Here is a 21013-nt window from a genome sequence, read left to right as displayed (position 1 = left end):
AAGCCTGTGTGGTTTGGATAAAATTCATCCAATTTTTTTCACCTTTAGTGATAAAATTGTTGCTTTTGCATTTGTCGGGGAAACTTGATGTGTGTTCTGGGGGCAGCCTAGAAGCTTCTAAGGTCCCCACCCAGGTGACAACCTGGGGGCTCAGGACAGGTATGTTGTGGGTCTAGTAGAATTTGCCTTCCAGGCATGCCCCGCTTCTTTACCGGATGCTCCGACGTGTGTAAGATTTTTCAAGACTGACTTTCTTCAAGAAAAACGTGTGGGTCTGAATTACACTGGTTTCTATGGTCCTGTTCATGATTTATGTTTATAGCATTATTGTCTCATGTTGCTTCTGACTCAGTCATATAAATGTATAGAATAATGCTGAATATAGTAGCAGTGGAGATATCAAAATAAAGTGCACAGCAGCAGGATGTAAAATGTTTCCACCACACTAAGGGCTGGCGGTGCACTTGTAAGAGGTAGCCCTGTTGAGTGGGCCAAACCCACAGGTCATAAATTAGGCATTTCCTTACATTGTAATTGGTTGCTGAAACAATGAGATAAATTTGCTTGTGTTATCTCCTGGGAATTGCCCAGTTGTCCATTGCCCTTGAGAGACCTGTTCCTGAGTCCACCTGGTTCCCGATTGGTTGGACATAAGAACTTTGCAGCCCGTATGTAGTGTGTTGTGCTTGGTCAAGCCTACTTGTGTGGATCTATGTTTCTGAGCATGGTTTGGGGAAGCTTTGCCTTAAGAGACACCGTAGTGTGAATTTGTGTGTGCAGCTGCCCTGCCATATCCTGAGGACGCTTTTCCTGGTATCCGTCCCCCCACCTCTGGCTCTTCCTACCCCCACCCCTTCTACGGTGACCCCCAGCCTCAGGGGAGGGGTGTGGCACAGATGTCCCACTTAGGGCTGAGTGTTCCAACATCTTTTTCTCTGCACCTTGGCCACTGTAAATCTCTCTGGTGATCACCGTCTACTTCTCAGGGAGAGCCGAGAAAAAAAGAAAAGAAAAGAGAAAGAAAAGTCCTCGGCCCGTTCCAGGCTCCCGAGCAGCCAGCCGCTGAAGCTGGAAGCTTGGCAGCCTTCACCTTACGTCACTTCCCACACGAACAGCCAAGCGTTGCACAGTTCACGCCACGCTGAGCCCCAGGCCTGTCGGCACGCGGCATCATTTTTATTGTCTCATCACAAATACTTTCCCTTCTTTTACCATCAGGACTCGTTGGTCACGTCTGTACCATGTTCACGGAAACTGCCACCCTGTGCCTGGACAGGGACAATAAGGCCAACACGGAGCCAGCGGCCACACTGCTGGCCTCACTGCTCGACATTCTGCTGAGCATGCTGACCTACACTTCCCGAATCGTCCGGCAGGCTTTGCAGGTACACGCTCTGCCTCTCTGTTCTCTGCCTTGTAATACTCCTCGTGGTTGTGCACCCCCTCCCCGGGAGTATATGCTATGGGTGCAGCCTGCCCAGGCCACGTGAGTGGGGACATCATCAAGGAGAGCAAATTGGGTCACAGAATCTTCAGGGAGGGCGGGAAGGGTTTGTTGGGCATCGCCCTGGAAAACCACTTATGTGTGAGGACAGGTTTTGCCCTGGGTACATCTAGAGTTGGCCAGGTAGATGGCAGATCTCTCTGCCCAGCCTCAGCAGGAAGCTGAACAAAGGACAGCTACACTCATGTTATGTATGCATGTTCAGCAGGGGGCAGGAGTGTGAAGTGACTGTCCCCATGAAGTCAGCAGGAAGATGGCAGACAGACAAACACCAGCGCCCCTCTGTCTCCTTTCTGTTCAGTGTTGGCTCTCACCTCATGAGACACCTTGCTGTTCTCAGCAATTCTAAGTCATTAAGTTAGCAAGGAAGGTTAGCTACCACCGATGTGTCTGTCTGTCTGTCTGTCTGTCTGTCTGTCTGTCTGTCTCTGCGCATACTCCACTTACGTTCACTCACTTGCTTTCCTTTATAACTGATGATGAATATTCGGTATTGTGGGATGAGTCTGGGGTCTGCATCGTGTTCTTATCTTTCAGCCACAGGCAGTGTAAATCAGCCACGAATACATCTGTGTCACATGCTCTGTGACAGGGAGAGGGGCGGTTTTCCTGGGTACTTTTGTGTGATGGGCGTCCTCACTGACCACCTGAGTCACCTGATACTTAGATCAGGAGAATGGCACACGCCCAGATGTATCAGATGAAAAGGTGTCATGGCAGCGGCATGTCACCTCTACTGTCCTGTCCCACCCCAGGAGCCTCTCTACACAACACTGTTCTCTCTGCTGCTTCTGCCTCCCAGGTTTCGTGGAGCTCATTAAGATGCAGCCCCGCCCACTCACCTAGATGATCAGTCTGAGGATCAAGCGCAAAGGCTGTAGAGCAAAGAAAAAGATCAGGAGTTTGCAAACTCCAAGACAGGAGAGAAGCTTTTTAATTCCAGGTGATAAGCAGATGAGATACTCAGGACTGTAAAAGCTAAATCTCCCTAACAAACTGTTTGCTAATTCTCCTCAGACTGCCCACACTCCAGCACGCCATTGCTTGGTTTGTCCTTTTGTAACCTTTGACCCCACGGCACTCACCGCCATCCTTCTTGTCCTGCAAGTCTGAGCCCAAAGTTGCTTTCCAAGATGGCTGCTGACTTTGATCTCCATTTGCAGGAAGTGCAGTCCTGTAGGCTGAGTTAGAGGAAGGAGCTGGGTAAGAAAGCAGAGGGCTCTTGAGGGACAACTCTGCTCATCCCCTGCATGGGTGTTTGCACACCGGACAGTCACCTCTACCACCTTTAAAACCCTCCACACAGGGGCTATGCCCATAAAGCCAGTGTCTGCATCTGATGGACCCTCTTTACAGGGGCCAGTGGAAGGACATCAGTGGAGGTTAGAGTCTGGTCAGGTGCAGAGCTTTGCTTCCTAGGAAGGAGAGAGAGGAGCTCACTGTAGGAGTCGGGGTGAGCGGGCGAGAGGGGGTAGCAACAGCTGAGATCTCGGGCAGGAGTTGAGCTTCCACCCAGCAGTCTTGTTCAGAATCAGCTCCGGCTCATCTCCTAAGTGTGGGGCATGAGGGACAGGGAGACACCGAGAACACCACCTTTGCCTCTGTGGCTCTGAGCCGGTTCCCTCAGCTGTCTGCCTGCTGGTTTTCTCGTCCCTGAGGAAGATAGGGTAGGCGAGAACTGAGCACACAGCACTGTCATGGATAAACACGGCATCCTCTGTCACATGGTCCTGGGAAGTTACCAGTGGCTACTTCTTGGATCATGGACACCAGCAGGGAGGGAAGCATCCGCCATGGGGCTACATCTTCAGCCTTAAAATATGTCTAGTCACATGGTACTAGCATGTCTGTCCCACTCACAATCTGTGCAACCTTTCTAAGCTGCTGGGATTTGATTCCAGGGCCTCATACACGTGAAGCAAGTTGCATGACTACATTTGAGATGGGTCCTGGGCGGACCTCAGTGTATCTGACAGTCTTCTTGCTGCCTCTCCTACACAGATGACAAGCCTCTGGCCCCTCAGCAGACCTATGCGGAGTGCATGATGCCACGCACAAGAGTTGAGTGGCAAGGCTGAAAGTGATGGTTTTATAGTCAGCGCTGGGTCTTTATAACAAGAAACTGTATGGCTTTTATTCTATTTTAGATCACGTCACAGTCACTGTCAAATGTGGCTCATAGCTGACGTTCCCAGGTCGAGGGATGACTGTGGCTCTGAGTTTCATGCTCCTAGATCTAGCAGTTTGCTCAGTGTGACCACCTGGGACTTAATGCTGAACAAGCCATTTGTCGCCTGAGACCACTGCAGATCACGCCCCCGCCCCCAGCAGCAGGCCATGCCTGTCCCTTCCTGCTGCACAAGCCAGGGACCTGCAAGCCTTTCCCGTTCACTTCTTTGTCTTTCCTCTCCTAGTCTGCCACTGAGCAGCGTGGAATCCTACCTCAGGCGTCTAGCAGACACCATTACTTTTCTCCAAGCCTGACCAAGCTTCTGTTGTCCCTGGACCACATTCTTTAGGCAGGTCAGAGACACTGGGTGGTGAGAAAAGGTCAGGTTACAGCACAGCGGTGACAAGGGACACTGTCTTCTTAGGAAAGAGTCCGTGGGTCGGAGGCAGAGGTACGAGATGTGGATGGAAGGACAGTGCCCGTGTCATGTAGAGACAGGAGCTCTGGAGTACCCTGTGGGCCACAGAGCTGGTTGTCCGGAGGCCAACCTAAAGAGCGAGATGCTGAGGCAGGAGCAGAGGCAGGAGCCTCTGCAATTTCTCTGAGCATATCCATGCCAGGACTCTCTCTACAGGGCTCCCACCAGGACTGGCTGAGTCCCAAGTTATGCAAAGCTGGGGTCTCTCTGGAGTCCCTGTCTGCTGTGACTGCAGGGTCTGGGTATTACCTGATGACCCCCGGGGGTGTCCTGAAGGCAAGTGTTCTGTGGCCCCGCCTGCTGGCTCAGAAGCTTTAAAAAGGAAGTGTTGGCCCCACAACCCCTGCTGCAGCCTACATCTTAATTTGCAAGCCTGTCTTAGCCTTACAGAAGACATCAGCGCCTGCTCCAGAATAAAGTGTTAATGTTTAATGTGCAAAGGCTGCTTCTCCACATCAGCCTGTGCCTGATGTGGACGGCGGGGGGTCAACAGCCAAGATGCAGAGGCCCAGGTCTCCAGAAGGGAGACTTTTCTTAGAAAATAGACGGGGAGGAGGCAGAGGAGAGCAAGCTGGTCTTCCCCTTAGCCGGGAAAGGTGCACACTTTTAGGACCGGTGTGAGACCCTCAACAAAGGGCTTCTGTCCAATCGTAGCGATGAAAGAAGCCGACAGATGAAATTTCATTTGTTGACCCGAAGTGCAGAGAGTCTTGGCTTTCTACGGAAGGACCCTGGGGTCCAGGTTCATGATCTATGGCAGAGGTCTGTTCTGCGAGGTCGGCTGAGGTCATGTTCTAAAATCACAAACAGCGAAGCATCTGAACCAACCGTGCACATTCTAAAGCTAAGGTAGCATCAGAACCTGTTGTGAATATAAAGCTGCTCATCTCTGTGGTAAAAACCTTCGCAATTAGTTCTATGAAGCCCCGTGGGTATAGCTCAGATCAGGACTCATCTCTTTTTCTTGCGCAGTTTAAGCCTATGCATAATGGCCCAAGTCCTTAGATTCACAGGCTCTGAACTGACCTGGAAGACAAGCCTCTAGGCAAAGCTGGGGGGATTTACCTCAGCTGTGTTAGCTGGGGTGGGGAGACCTGTCTTGACTGGGCAGGACCGTCCGTGGGCAGGGATCCCAGACTGTGGACATGAGGAAAGCTAGCCGATCATGTGCGCACTCTTGGCTCTGCCACCAAACCTTGGATGCCCTGCTGCAGGCTGCTTCAGCTGCCCTCCCTCCGTCCGGACGTACCTGCCTCAGGAGATGGTACCCTAGACTCCGAGCCAGAACCCCTTCTGCTGTTGCTTTTGTCGGGGTGATCTTATCATGGCAGCAGGAAAGTAACCCAGACAGAGTCCCAAAGAGTGGAGAACCATCCCTGAAGCCTGGCCACGTAGCGTGGGATGGGGAGATGCTCTGGGTGTTACTTGAGCATACGGATGCCATTGGAGACCCAACTGGGAGTGGTGTGACATGGCATTGGATGACCTTGGTTTGACCTCTGGCTCAGTGACTTGTTTCTGTGACTTTCGATAGCCAAATTAAAGTTTCCTTTCATTCCCCACCCCCAAGGTTTTGGTGTGTGTTTGTGTTTATGTGTGTGGATGCTGTGTATGTGTATGGCATATGGCATGCATGCATTCAGGTACACTCAGAGGCCGGAGCAGGCGGTCTTGCTCCTTCAGTCTCTGCTTCCTTCCCTGAGGCAGGGCCTTTCGGTAAACCTAAAGCTAAGATGGAGGTCTGCAAGCCTCAGCAAGCCTCCTGCCTCCCCACACAGCCACGTCTGGCTTTTTATTTCAGTGCTGGGAATCTGAATTTAGGTCCCTTATTTTAAGTAACAAACACCTTAGCCCGCTGAGCCACCTCCCTGGCTGTCACCCACAGTAAGTTTCTGCATTTCAGTTTTCTCACTTGGAAAGTAGGGCCAGAAGTCTGGAGATTGGGCGCTCACCCACTGCAGGGAGCACGGGGCTCACCCACTGCAGGGAGCACGGGGCTCACCCACTGCAGGGAGCACAGGGCTCACACACTGCAGGGAGCACAGGGCACTCACACACTGCAGGGAGCACAGGGCTCACACACTGCAGGGAGCACAGGGCTCACCCACTGCAGGGAGCACAGGGCTCACACACTGCAGGGAGCACGGGGCTCACCCACTGCAGGGAGCACGGGGCTCACACACTGCAGGGAGCACAGGGCTCACCCACTGCAGGGAGCACAGGGCTCACACACTGCAGGGAGCACAGGGCTCACACACTGCAGGGAGCACAGGGCTCACACACTGCAGGGAGCACAGGGCTCACACACTGCAGGGAGCACAGGGCTCACACACTGCAGGGAGCACAGGGCTCACACACTGCAGGGAGCACAGGGCTCACACACTGCAGGGAGCACAGGGCTCACACACTGCAGGGAGCACAGGCGCTCACCCACTGCAGGGAAGATAGGGAGCTCACCCACTGCAGGCTATAGAATGTGTACACTTTGAATGGGAAATGTGCCCCATTGGGTGTGTGTTTTGAACATGTGGTCCCCAGTAGGTGGCACTGTTTGGGAAGGTTATGGAACCTCTAGGAGTGGAGCCTCACTGGAGAAAGTAGGTCACTGGGGGCAGGGCTTGAGGCTTCCTGAGCCACTGAGCAGGTGGCCTGAGGCTTTCATTCCCACACTGAGAGCACCTCCCACCTCCACACCCTTCACTGACCCTCAAAGTGTGGCCAGAATGAGTCCCTCCTACTCACACTTCCTCCTTTGCTTTGGGGGATTTGTTTTGAGACAGGGTCTCACTGTGTGCTTTTGGCTGGCTTGCAGTGTTTTGTGTACCAGGCTGGCCTTGAGTTCACAAAGCACCATGCCCCACAGAGTTGTTCCTTTGAGATACTTTGTCTCAGCATGAGATGAGGAAGGTAGTTACCACAGGGACCAGCCCCAGCCCATCCTTGTCACAGTGTCTAGGGCTCTCCAGGCCTGCGCTGCTGTCACCCTGTCCTGAAGCACAGTGTCTCTTCTGGGCCCTCCATCTTCCAGCACTTGGGCACCAGGGCAGCCCTGCGCCCCTCTCCCCTCTCAACTGTTGGGGAGCACTCTTGCCTCACAGCAGTAGCGCACACTATCAGGCTGACTAACCACCCAGACTCCTCACCTTTCTTTTCCTTTGTTCCAGGCCCAGAAGTCTGGCTCAAGAGGGGACACACAGGCTGCAGAGGACCTGCTGCTTCTCAGCAAACCGCTCACAGACCTCATCAGCCTGCTCATCCCACTGGTAAGTGCTTGCCTGTGTGAGGGCTCACCTGTGTGAGGGCTCACCTGTGTGAGGGCTCACGTGTGTGAGGGCTCACCTGTGTGAGGGCTCACCTGTGTGAGGGCTCATGTGTGTGAGGGCTCGCCTGTGTGAGGGCTCACCTGTGTGAGGGTTCCTCTGTGTGAGGGCTCACGTGTGTGAGGGTTCGTCTGTGTGAGGGCTCACATGTGTGAGGGTTCGCCTGTGTGAGGGCTCACGTGTGTGAGGGTTCGTCTGTGTGAGGGCTCACGTGTGTGAGGGCTCACGTGTGTGAGGGCTCACCTGTGTGAGGGTTCGTCTGTGTGAGGGCTCACATGTGTGAGGGCTCACGTGTGTGAGGGCTCACCTGTGTGAGGGTTCGTCTGTGTGAGGGCTCACGTGTGTGAGGGCTCACGTGTGTGAGGGCTCACGTGTGTGAGGGTTCGTCTGTGTGAGGGCTCGCCTGTGTGAGGGTTCACCTGTGTGAGGGCTCACGTGTGTGAGGGCTCGTCTGTGTGAGGGTTCGTCTGTGTGAGGGCTCACGTGTGTGAGGGTTCGTCTGTGTGAGGGTTCACCTGTGTGAGGGCTCATGTGTGTGAGGGCTCACGTGTGTGAGGGCTCACCTGTGTGAGGGCTCATGTGTGTGAGGGCTCACGTGTGTGAGGGCTCGCCTGTGTAAGGGCTTGCCTCTGTGAGGGTTCGCCTGTGTGCTTTTACAGAAATGCAGAGACTAAAATAATTTTATCTGAATTTCACGAATGCTTGCGCTCCTGTTATTTTGATTTCCTTCAGAACTGGAACCAAAGGAACCTCCGATGGTCACTTGTTTTATAAAATACTAAATTTATACTGATTTTAAACCAGGTTGACTTATCATTAAGGTAATATTTAATGTCCAAGTAAAATGGTGTACATATGTTAAATGAACTCCTGAGAGGCAGATGTGTAAAAGTATATATGAGACCCTGTCTCAAGAGGGCTAGATAGACTGATTGATCTATACATACATACATACATACATACATACATACATACATACATACATACAGTTAACAAATAGGGCAGAATCAAATCCAGTCACATTCTTAATGAAGTAAGATAAAAATGCACTGAATTTCCCTAAGAAAGGACAAGTCTACTCCCAAGAGAGATTTCTAAGTTGTACAGGACGCCACAGGGACTGGGGGTGCAGACACAGCCCCCTCACTCTGGCCAGGGCCACAATTAAAACAAGCAGGGTTATACAAGGCCACTGAGCTTCAAGGCCAAACCAGTGCAAACCTGGAATGTCAACCAGCTCAACGGTTTCAACCAAACTGAGAGTCCGAACAGGGAGAGAAGTGGCCCCTCAGCTACAGCCACAGGGAGAGAAGTGGCCCCTCAGCTACAGCCACAGGGAGAGAAGTGGCCCCTCAGCTACAGCCACAGGGAGAGAAGTGGCCCCTCAGCCAGCAGCCACAGGGAGAGAAGTGGCCCCTCAGCTACAGCCACAGGGAGAGAAGTGGCCCCTCAGCTACAGCCACAGGGAGAGAAGTGGCCCCTCAGCTACAGCCACAGGGAGAGAAGTGGCCCCTCAGCTACAGCCACAGGGAGAGAAGTGGCCCCTCAGCCAGCAGCCACAGGGAGAGAAGTGGCCCCTCAGCTACAGCCACAGGGAGAGAAGTGGCCCCTCAGCTACAGCCACAGGGAGAGAAGTGGCCCCTCAGCCAGCAGCCACAGGGAGAGAAGTGGCCCCTCAGCCAGCAGCCAGCTGGGGTCCGCTGGTGAAACTCCATAAACCTTGTAGAAAGCAAAAAGCATTAGGAAGGTCCATGAACGTGAGACCTGTCTGTGCCTCCAGAGCCAGACAAGAGGTGTGTCCCTCCAGCCTCTGCCTCTGTGACCCTGGCGGCTCACTGGTGAGGTCAGGACAGCTGGCATTTGTTTACTGTCCTGTGGCTCCAGGGACCACAAATGCAGTCTGGGCAAATAATTGTATAGGTTTGGCTGCATCCAGGAAGTTAGGGTATGGCTATGGGTGGTCACCTGTAATCCCAGGACTCAGGAAGCTGAGGCAGGAGGATTGCCTGAAGCTTAACCCCAGCCTGGACTACATGGTATGTTCAAAGAATCAGATAGATGAAAACCACCTTAAAGATTCAGCCAGAGAAGGACAGACAATCTGCAGTGAATTTCTGTCATAAAGTAGAAATGGCAGCAAAAAATCAGGAAGTGTGAAGTCAGCTCACACCAACTAACCAAGGAGCCTGGGCCTGGGCTCAGCCTGGCTCTGGGTTCAGCAGTGGCGGGGGTGGGGGCTGGGGGGGGGCTTATGTGACCTTATTGGTTGATCCCACCAATAGTGATTAGGTCATGTGGCTGTGAGCACCCAGACAGCTGGGCTTGGCTCCACAAGCACAGGGTGGCTCTCTTTCTGCGTCAGCATCAATCACATGTAATCCCCTGTCTCTGTGATGTGGGCCCACCTCTGCTTTACAAAGAAGGCCCCTGGAGCTGGTGAATCTAGAAACACAAAACTTCAGAGCTTAGATGTCTGATCTCAACACCCACGCGTTCCCCGTCAAAGTTCTCATTGGCCTCTGGATCAGCTTTGAACCCTTGAAACCCTAGACTCAACTGGGTTCGGAGATAGTCGGGTGGTAGGGGCAGTGTGTTAGAAGGCTGCCTCGGGTTTTCTCGTACTGTTTTTAAGTAGGAGAGGTTTCCATGACAGTCAACCTTTACAGCAGGGGCTGGTGGCTTCAGGAGATGTGCTGAGGGAAGGGTGTGACAGACAGACACATGGACAGGAAACGGTCTTGCCGACCTCACTGAGCGTTTTTGTTTAGAATGAGGAGAGGCGCTGTCTTGTGCCCTGCTATCCAGTTCCTTACAGAGGTAGTTAGGGAATACAAACGATTTTCAGAATGCAGGCTACAGCCTCTCACAGCCCTGCTTGCCACAGCTGCTGGGACCTCTCAACTTTATTTTGCGTGATGTATGGCTTTGGGTGACAGACTGAAGGGGAGGGGAGCAGTCAGCCCCACTCCTCCTCTGCCTGTTTCAGAATTGTTCGTTCCACAGGTGTCTGTCCAGAGTGATGGAGAATAAGACATACTAATGCTGCATGTCACGCTGGGGCAAACCAGGCCAGACTTAAAAGGCCTTGCCTATGAGCACAGAAGGCGGCCCTGTGTTTCATGTTCTGGGCTGATCTCTCCGTTAAGCCTGCAGTTCCTGAAGCCAGTAACTGGGTAGATCTCTGAAGTGGGCAGATGTGGCCCACCCTGCCTGTCAGAGTCACCTGACCTGTCCTGTCAGCTCTGGTCTTGGGTCTCCACCAGCACTTCAGGCCTCCAGAAAATTCCAAGGGTGGTGCAGAGGCTCCTGTGTCTAAGATTCCCCTCTCTGTTAGATTGAACTACTTAAAACAGCAATGGGCACGCATTTCACTGGCGTTGAGCTTTTATGAGCAGTAGAAGACAAGTCGCTGGCTAACATTGCCCAGGGTTTCTTACTTGAGCTGGAGTCATATATGGCTTGAGGCTTGAAATGTTAAGGGACAAGGCCACCCAGACTCTGTCCCCAAGGCCTCCTAGGACTAAAGGAGAGAAGCAGTCAATGGTGCCCAGCTCAGTGATGCTTCATCGGAGCCTTGGCTTCCATCCAGGCTTTGCTTACATTGTCCTGTGCGCCTGAATTCTGCCGAATCTTGTGGTTTTGTTGGGACTGCGTCTCCTGCCTGCAGCAAACGCTTCCTCTTCTCTCGGCCCCCATCATGGGAGGAGGCAGTCCAGACAGTTTGTTGCGTTGTGAGCTATGATGCTTGGTGGGTGGAGCATGTTAAGTGCATTTTAACTTACATTCTCAATACGCTGTGGGTTTATCTAGATGTAATCCTGTTGTAGGTCAAGTAACTCCTACAATGTGCATTCTTCTCTGCACATAGAGTTCTGCGATCAGATGTAATCTGTGACATAGGCATGTTTTAGGTGATGTGAAAGGTTAACATTAGAGAGTGGTAACAGAACATCACAGTAAGAGCTGTGCGCTGTCACCACCTCAACGTCTTTAAGTTAGGATAGACGATAGAATACTTTATCCAAATTACCAAAAAAAGTATATATATCATACCTTACAGTTCACATAATTATAATTCTGTTCAATGTGTATCTGAGAGAAAAGGGCCTTTTTAATTGGACAGAAAGGGAGAAATTTAGCTGCTTGTATTCTGATGCCAATTGGGTCCCCCAAAACTGTTCCCACGGGAGGGTCTGCATGTAGCTTCTGGGAACCTGCCCCTAGTTAATTGTAATTGGTAAATAAAGATATCCAGCTAGTGGCTGGGAAGAAGAGAAAGCCTGAGAGGGCTTTTAGGATTCCCAGACTTGGGAAGGAGAGACACCATGCTGTGGGAATGTTCTTACTCCTCCTGTGAGACCCGGGATCCAGCGACATGCTGAGCTTTAGCAAGTGGTTCTCCGGGGCCCCTGCGAGGTTGTTCTGAGTGGTGCAGTGGAGTTTGCCCACTCTGGCTCCGTCAGGGTTGACAGTGTGCTCTGCCCTCCCACTTCCTGCTGTGCTGTCTCCGTGTTTTTACCTGGCCCATGCCGAGAACTGCAGCTCACAACACACCGTCCTTTCTTTCTGGAAAGTCCATGTAACGTTCCCTGCCCATGCTGCTGTGGACATAGCGTGGGTGACTCACGGTAAAAGACACGTGGAATGTGCCAATTCCTAGTCTGGTCTAACAGTCCCATGACTCCAAGTCCTCTCTGCGTGAAAACGCCGGGCTCATGTGTATGTAGTGCCCTGCTCCCCACTTCCCACATGGCATCTGTAGTGTGGGAACATCGGTCTCTCTGCCTCTCCTGATACATGGCAGAGGCCTTTCTCTCTGTTCCTCCGTGGGGCCTAGGATAGAGAATCAATACGAATTGCCTAGGGAAGAAAGGATAACAGTACAGTGCATCTTCACAGTGTGACAGAGAAGAAATGTGGTCTCTAGGCTGCAGGCACCTCTCTGCTGCCCTCTCCTCAAAGGATAAGCAACAGAGACCTCACCTCAGCACCACAGAATCCCCTCTCCGCTGTCTGCCCTACTTAGCCCAACCTCTGATTGATTAGAAAGGACACAATAGCACTGATCAGGGTCCGGTAGAAGATTACTGTTCTCACAATCTACACAAACAAAACAGAAGAACCCTTACAACCAGGCAGCTCTGGCGACAGGCTCTGAGCGTTGACCATGGATGCCATTGCCGGTGGCCATTACCATCCTGAATGTGCCCAGGCTCGCCAAAATAGATGCCACACATTGTCACCTTCTACAAGGAGTGACCCAGAATGTGGCAATTGGTGTTTAGATCTGTGTATGTAGCTTTAAGAAAGGAAGTTTCCAGAATTACAGGCATGTCCCCTCCCATTACTCTCTGGTTGTATTGTAGCTTTTTAACAGCATTTTGTTCTTGTTGGGGTGCCCCAAGCTTAGAAGGCATTCCCTGGTGGGATAGAAAGGGTCCTGATGAGTCCCAGAGAAGCCTCTCGCCCACGGAGGACCCGCAGAGCAGCAGCGTCGCTCCCTCAGGCCCACGCTCCGGCCCACGCTCCAGCCCTAGTGTTCTGTGCTCCTCCCGGGGGAACAAGAATGGACGGCTGTCCCCTCATAGGAGCCCGTGCCAGCACGAGGGCTGGGTCCACTCTGCCCACGATGCGGACAGTTCCACCAAAGAGCCTCGTCTTCCCGGAAACTGTGGTAGTTATAAAACCTTCCAGAGGGGCCTTGTGAGTTTGAAAGGGCAAGCTTTCTTGTAAGCCTTCCTCCTCCTCCTCCTCCTCCTGCTGAAGCTTGTGTTTAACACCAGAGTGAGCAGTAGGGCACTGAGGACAGTGGGGAGCGAGAGGGACAGAAGAGAGGGGACTCTGAGACGCAGGTCATAGCTAAGTGTTAATGGAAAGGTCTTTTAGCCCTCTGTTCCCTGTTCCCTGTACTCCCGCCTTGATTTCAAAGCAGGAGAGCACAGCGTTTCTGCAGTGACGATGGGTGTGTACGGCCTCCACGGGGACTCACGTGCAAGGTTGAAAGGCTGAATTTGGGATCCAGGTCCCGTGGACAGAACCTTTACTGTGACTTGGATTTACGTGGTTCCCCTCTTGTGATCAGGATGAAATGGTCTGTGCATTTGGGGGACACAGGACTGATGACTTCACTTTAGTGAGAAACAGACTTAAGAGAGCAGGTCAAAGCGGTCAGGAGGGAGCAAAACTGCACGCTCTCGGACGGGGCTGCGCCGTGGTAAAGCTCTTGGTCACCATAAAGATGTGGCCTCAGCTGCAGCAGGGACACAACAAAAGACCCATGTCAGCTTCACCCTGTACTGAAGCTCATGAAAAATGAAGGAAATTAAATCAAACAAAACAGTAAACACGGGTTTTTACTTTTCAGTCTTGGGAGTCGGAAACTGCTTATGGACTCTTAATTGGCAAATTAAAATATAAATAGGTGTGTGTCAAAAGCTTTGAGTTATCCCTGCCTTTAATCCCATATCCAGAGGTGAGACTGAGCAGGAAGTAGTTGGAAGTCTGGGTGTATTTGTGTAAATACATAAACTCGAGACATTATTTCTAACATCAAAACCCTTAGTAATAACTTACAGATTGCTCAGTTGGAAGTTACATTCTGTGTGAACATGGGTGAGGGGTCAGAGGGTGACTTCTGGCCGTGGCTTTAGCTTTGCTGGAGTGTGGCCTCACTTCTGCTTCAGCGCTGGGTACTCTAGGCTAGCCCACCCTTGAACCTCCGGGCAGTTCTGTTCCTGCTCCCGTCTCGCCAGAGAGGCACCGCAGACACGAGGCCTCTGCTGTGCACTTTTTATGTAGGCTCTGGGGACGCTTGCTCAGGTCACCAGCCCGTGTGGCAAGTGCTTGTGCCCAGTGAGACATCTCTCTGGCCCTAAATTCTGGTTTTAAGCTAGAACTCTGTACCACTGAACATGATTTCCAAAGCATTTTTAACAGTGTAGGAAAATAATCTAACATGATATTAATCAAAATGCCAGGATGTTATCAGATGATAATTCAATGTGTATTTTTAAAATGTATATATCATTGAAAGATCTTATGCATATAATTTAACCTATGTTTAGAATAAGCATTGTTTAATTTATTTAATTATTTTGTGTGCATGTGTGTATTAACAATGTGAAAATGCCGATGTGGAGGCCAGAGAACAGCTTGCAGAAGTCAGGCCTCTTACCATGCAGGTCCTGGGGATCAAACTCAGGTCGTCAAGCTTGGTGGCAATCTCCTTTACCTGCTGACCCTACCTGACGCGTCTCTCCAGCACACAAAATGAGCCTCTTCTAATGGTGGGCATACACCCAGAATCCTTCCCGATCAGTGTGCACACAGGCTGCCACAGTCCTGATTTCACAACAGACCCCCTCTGCTGTCTGAATGAGTGCCTGGAACGTGGAGAGACGGCGTCCTTAGCTCCCGCCTAGAACCCCCTCGGCTGCTGCACACACCCACCAGCTTGGTCAGACATTAGCTGCTAGTGTCACCATGGCAGCCTGCACCTCATCTGAGGAAGTGCCCAGGACAAAAGGTTCTCAGCACGTGCTGGAGACGAGGCAGCTTGTCATGAGCAGCTGCCTGGCCGACAGTGGTCACCAGACTCAGGCTCAGCTGCTTTTCTCATTGAGGCATTGAGGGAAGGTACCGATATTAGAAGAGCTGGCAGGTCTGGAAGCTGGAAACCTCCATCCACCTTGCATCCTGTGAGGATGCCGACTCAGGAGTAGCTGTGTGCACAGATGGTGGTCCATCCAGGCTGGCAGGAGCCTGCTCACAGCAGGTGTGCCTGATGACACATGCCTCATGTCAGCTGCCCACTCTGTTCTGCAAGGCCCAAGAAAAGCAGACGTTGCTGCTTTCTGAGGGTTTGCACATTTGCAGTTTCTGGCACTGGACTCGTAGAGGCCCCAGGATGCCACTGCCCTGGGAGATGAGGGTCAGGTGGAGGTAGAGGTGAGTCCCGGTGTTGCCTCCAAAGCACGCTGCAGCAGAGTTTGTGGGAGGCTGCTATGACCCTTACAGGGAAGGGAGATCTGTAGCGCAATACTCTTGTTGGAAAAATGCATGGGAGGGAACCAGTCAGCTCAGCTGCTGCCTCCAGACTCAGGGAGATCAGCAGACAAACCAGAGACAGCTGAAGTAACAGTGAGGATTGTGACCAAACTCACCACAAACAGGAAGAAGGCAGAGGGAGTCTCTTTGGGAGGAATTTGAACAAGTATTTAGCAAATCACACAGGTCAGGCATGGTGGCTCAGCAAGTGAAGGCTTTTCCCAGATTTTAAACTATTAGTACTTTTTGGAGACAGTGTCTCACTTATGCAGCTCTGCCTGCCTCTGCCTTCAGGGTGCTGGGACTTAAGGTTCCTCACCCCCAGCCCACATGGCAGGAGAGAACGGACTCCCACAGGTTGTTCACTGACCACACATGCACCTTGGCATGAGCTTGCCAACCTAGGAGGATGCATCTCCTCCGTCTCCTGAGGCACTGACCTGCGCGGTGAGCAACGTCATCCTGTCACAAGTCTGATTCTTCCGGCCGAGGGTAGTGTGCCGGTGCACTGTCTGTAGCCTGAGAACAGTTGGGTTGGCTTCCTGTGGCCATAAATGTCTCCTGGTACCGTAATAGCCAGTTCAACATGACTAAGATGAGCATGAAACCTTGTGTTGAATTTAAAAATAATGCTTTTCTACTTTTAGATAAATCCCATGTCTTGTATCTGTGAGATAAAAATAGTGATTTCTTTAAGAGAGAGAGAGATGATGCCGTTCGTTCTTGCTGTCCCAAAGTGTCCGTGGATGGGCCTCTCTGCAGAGGACACGGGGCTCCTGACAGCTCTACTGTTTAGCCACCATTGGAGAACACGGCTCCTGTCTCTGTTGGGGGTGGGGGTCCCTAACTGTGTGTGTGCTGCGGGTGACACCCACGGGAAGGCGCCTTTCCCTGGGTCAGCTCCATACACCACGCCAGCTTGTCTTGCGTCACAGTAAAGCTTCATTTATGAATCAGTGAGATTGAGATAATGAAAAAAAACCAGCATGAGGTTTGAAACTTATCTGTGGGATAGCAGTTACAGACCTTTCACCAGGAACGCTCTTAGAGATGTTGCTTACAGGCGGGCTTCAGAGTAGCTGAGCGTGTGTTTTTATTGATCTCCGTTTATCCTCATGCAGGTCATTGTTCACAAGTTTGAGGCTCTCTACCCTGGGATCCAGTGCTGTGGCCCTTGCCTTGCTGGAGTTACTTTTCTGGGCTGTGATGAGCCTGCAGGAGAAAGGGTGGCTTAGCTCCTAGCGGAAGGGTGCAGCCCATCCTGGGAGGCAGCACTGGCCAGGCTGCATCTGTAGTCAGGAAGCAGAGAGGGATGAATCCTTGTGCTTGGCTCACTCTCTCCCCTGTCAGGACCAACGTCTATGGACTGGAACCCCCCAGGATTAGAGTGGGTTATCCAGCATCAGTTAACCTAATCAAGATCACCTCAGTAACTCAGACAAGCTAACCCCTTACAAACCCAAGCGTAGAATAATCTAATCAAGGTAATCCTTGACAGGCCAAACACTATTCTAACCGTGATAGTGCCTCACGAGAGAACCTGGTCAAGGCAACTCCAGACCTGGCCGGGGCAATAGTCAACACTGACTGTTGTTGCAGCGAATATTTAAAAAGGAACGGCTTATCTCTTTATCAGCCCCACAGCCTCACTCCGCAGGCTCCCTTCTTTGGCGTTTACTCCACCCGCCCTCGTGCTTCTGCCCCAGGTGGAATTACCGCCCCCGGCGTATTTCTTTACCCTCACTCGGCACAGACGTGACTCTATGACCCAGTAGCTTTACATACATACAGTTGTCTATATCAAACTCTCAGTCCACAAACCCTCCACACTTGGACAGAGATACAGACCCTCCAATATGAGATAAAAGACCTATAAAGTCCTTAAAATGTTCGTGGCTACCTACCGCCAAGTGAGTCCCCCTGGATCCAGCTCATCCTTCTCCACCTGCATCTCCGTCCTTCTCTCTTGGTCCTCCCTTGTCCTTCCTCACGCTCTCTTTTTTTCTCTCCTCTGACCCTCTCTCTCCACCCCCCTTCCCCTGCCCAATCACTGGCTCTCTCCTTTATTTTACTAATTAAAATGGGAAGGTATGTGACTAGGCAGCCCTTCTTGGGGGAGCGGAGCTAACGTCATAGTACAAGCTGCAGGACAATCTACAGACAAGCATAGGCTTCCAGAAGCTGCGTGGTGGTGTGGACGCTCACCTGTGCACAACCTGTAGTGGGTATTTTCATCTTCTGCGTGGACGGCTAAGCTTGGTTTCTACATTCCTTTGGGAGGGAGCTGGGCTCAGGAACAGGAGTCATAGGGTGCGCCACCTCTTCCTGATCTTCCATGGGGCCTGTGGGGGGCAGCACACACTTGCGGCCTGCAGATTGACACCCATCTTCTGAGGCTCTCAATTATAGATACCTTCAGACTGTTCCTTCCCATCTTCCTTCACATATGCATATTTGTAAGGGAAATATTTTTCAGCTCAGAACTATTTCTGTAATTATGGCTAGCTCATAGCATAAGACTCTCCTGAGGCAAAAATAAGAAACTCATATTTCATGTAAATGAAGTCTCACAGCTGTCTGATGGGCGGAGGCCACGGTCGTTACAGAATCCTCTGTGCAGAAACACTGCAAATGGGAGAAATTAGATGTTTAACTCCGTCAGCAGCAGGAGGAAGGTGGATCGGCTGCTGAAGGCCTGACCCTGGTCCTGCAGCCTCCTATCCTGAGTCAGTTCGGACCATAACGAACAAAGACTGCTCTGGCCAGTGATACCAGGCAGAGGCATCAAATGACGAAGAAGGGTTGACAGGTCAGGTGGCTCTGCATGTCCATGCTAGGACAGCATGTGTGTGTAGTTGGAGATGTGTGCCCTTTCCCTAAAGCTGAAGTTACAAGCTGTTGCGCCTCCACGTGGCTGCTGGGAATTGAACTCAGGTCCTCTGCAAGAGCAGAAAATGATTTTACTCACTGGGTGATCGATCTCTCCATCCCCCGTTGTTGCTTTTTGAGATAGGGCCTCACTCTATAACCCAGGCTGGCCTGGAACTTAGGGTGATCCCCCCGTCTCACCACCCAAATCCTGGAATTTTAGGCATGAACTACTACCACCCCCAGCTGCCATGTGTGGCTTATGTGCTACTGTTCTCTATTAAATCAAAAAATACTTATGTGCATGTTTTATATATATGAATCGTGTTCAGTAAGCACAATTCAAAATACTGTGAACACAGAGCTCTCTCAGTTGTGTCTTTGAGTCTGTAATAGAAGAAGCACACATGAACCCTTTTCCACAACAGGTCATGGTGGAGGTGCAGGTCTTTAGCCACCAGAACCTTGTGAGCAAGGGTCTCTCCTGTGACCCTGCACCCTTTGGGGTTTCGTAGTTGAGGAATAGATTCTAAGTGGACTGAGACTGCTTGCTAAATGCTCTTATAAGCAGTATTACAAACCACAGGACACGTTCCTGAAACTGGGGCTCCTAGGGAAAAGCTGGGGTGTCTGTTTCCTGCTGCCCCCTCCCCCACAGGGCACAGGGCAGAGTCACTCACTTATGATCTGCACCAACCCCTTGTTTCCTGAACTTGTGTCATCTTTGCTGTTGGATCTGAGTCTCTGAGAATCTTGCATTTCTCTGTGTGGATGGAGGAAAGGCTCTTGGGCAGGTGGTGCTGCTTTTGTTTTGTTGTTGTGAGATGGGGTGGGGGTTCCCCGTATGGCCTTGGCTGGTCTGGAACTGAATGTGTAGATCAGGTTAGCCCTGTACTCCCAGCGCTCTATCTGCCTCTGCCGCCCCAGTGCTGGGGTTAAAGGTGTTGCCATGGTTAATTACCTTACTGTCTGTCTCTCTGATTGCTTGCCATGACTTCCACCTGCTTTTTCTGCTTCATCTGTCCTTGTAAGGCACCTTTGAACATTAGTAAGTGCTTCCTTTTGTCACAGCAAGTGGACTCCTCCTTCATTTTCTCCTTCCATTTCTCACCTTGCAGACATTTTCATTCCCAAGATGGCATCTGCCTCACAGATAAATGTGTCTGTGTCCTTTGCACTTTGGGGGCTTTCCTCTGGTTTTTATGGGCCCTCCCATCTGAGGTGACAGATGTCATCAGACACAATCACTTGTGCTTTCTTCTAATGCCCCACAGTCTTGTCTCTGTGTGTAGCCATTGGTTTTGTCCAGCGCCGTTTCTGAGAGAGGATCAAGTGTTGTATAGACCCTGTGCCCTGAGTCACACCTGCGAGCCTCCGTCCACATCCACATCTGGTTTTGTTACTATTTATTCCACAGTTGGAAACATCACAGATTCTTGGAGATGACGGTCAAGCTCCAGCCCACGAAACCCTGGTCTCCCTGGGCTGAGTTAAGTCTGACAGAGGTGTACACAGGGGCTGGGTGTCAGGGATCCTCTTGTGACGCAGAAGCAGAGGTGAGCTCTGTCCGCCTGATGCTCTGTCCATCCTGCAGTCTTGGATCCAACCCACCATGAGCTGAAGTCATTTGTAAAGAAGATCATGTCTGTAACGGACACGCAGAAGACCAGGTCTGTTACAAACATGTAGAAGATCATATCTGTAACGAGCATGTACAAATCATTTCCTCAGCATTCCCCAATCAGCACAGCCATGATTTTCATCACACTACATTGTGCTTGACCCTGTAGGTGCCCCTGATGTGACCTGAAGTCCACTCAAGTGTGTCAGGGATGTATATGCTTGCAGGTAGTTAGCATCTGAGGTTTTAGTGGCCGTTGAGGATCCTGGACCAGGGGTTACACTGAAAGCCTTCTGCCAGGTGGTTTTCCAGAGACAGGGACATTTTGCACACCTGAGGTGCACCTTTCCCCAGGTAGGTTCAGTCCTGAGGATGACAAGGGAGATGGCTTGAAGCTGAGGTCCCCTGGTCTGCAGCAGGCAGGACCAATGGTGCACGGGACAGTCAGGTCTCTTGGGAAGTACTGTTGTCCTTGTCATCCCACATCCGCACGAGGGTCAGGCCCTTGACTGGAGGAAGCGGCTTTGCCAGCCAGCTGGGTCAGCTCTGAACACTTCTACTGCAGCTGTGTGGCCTGTGATCAGACCCCTGACAGCAATGGGCAAATTAGCACAAGTGTTTCCACATCCAAAGGGGGATACACGGGCTGGCAAGGTGGCTCAGCAGCGGAAGGGGATTGCTGCCGGGGTTGACAACTGAGTTTTACACCTGGGACCCACGTGGTAGAACCCACGAGTTACACACTAAGTAAATAGCTTTAGAAAGGGACAGGATAGTGCCCTAAAGTTGTTTGCAGATCAGAAGGAACTGCAGGGCCTTGGGTAGGCCTTGGAGCAGAGTCCACACTCCACCACTTGCTCTGCCCTGTTGTGTAGTTCCCGAGTTATCTACCACAGAACAATACTGTAGGGTGGACCCCACTGTGGCGACAGCAGATTCTCCAGAGTCTAGAAGCTGTGTGCACTCTGTTTTAGTTTTGCTCCCTCCCCTGCCCGAAGCCATGCGA

At 51.5% G+C, this 21013-nt stretch overlaps 1 protein-coding gene across 1 annotated transcript in view; it reads left to right on the top strand.

The window, feature by feature from the left end:
• The window catches only part of ULK4 (unc-51 like kinase 4), a gene marked incomplete at both ends in the record, with an annotated part of 259342 nt that overhangs the window by 153678 nt on the left and 84651 nt on the right, over window positions 1–21013 (top strand). Inside the window, 2 exons of the mRNA XM_080934211.1 lie at window positions 1219–1385; window positions 7317–7415. Coding sequence (XP_080790337.1) covers window positions 1219–1385; window positions 7317–7415 — 266 coding nt within the window. The remainder of the gene's footprint in view (window positions 1–1218; window positions 1386–7316; window positions 7416–21013) is intronic.

Source organism: Micromys minutus (genome assembly GCF_963924665.1).
Source record: "Micromys minutus genome assembly, chromosome: 21".
Taxonomy (NCBI): Eukaryota; Metazoa; Chordata; class Mammalia; order Rodentia; family Muridae; genus Micromys; species Micromys minutus.
The sequence above is the reverse complement of the archived record's forward strand: the minus strand, read 5'-3'. Positions and strand labels throughout refer to the sequence as shown.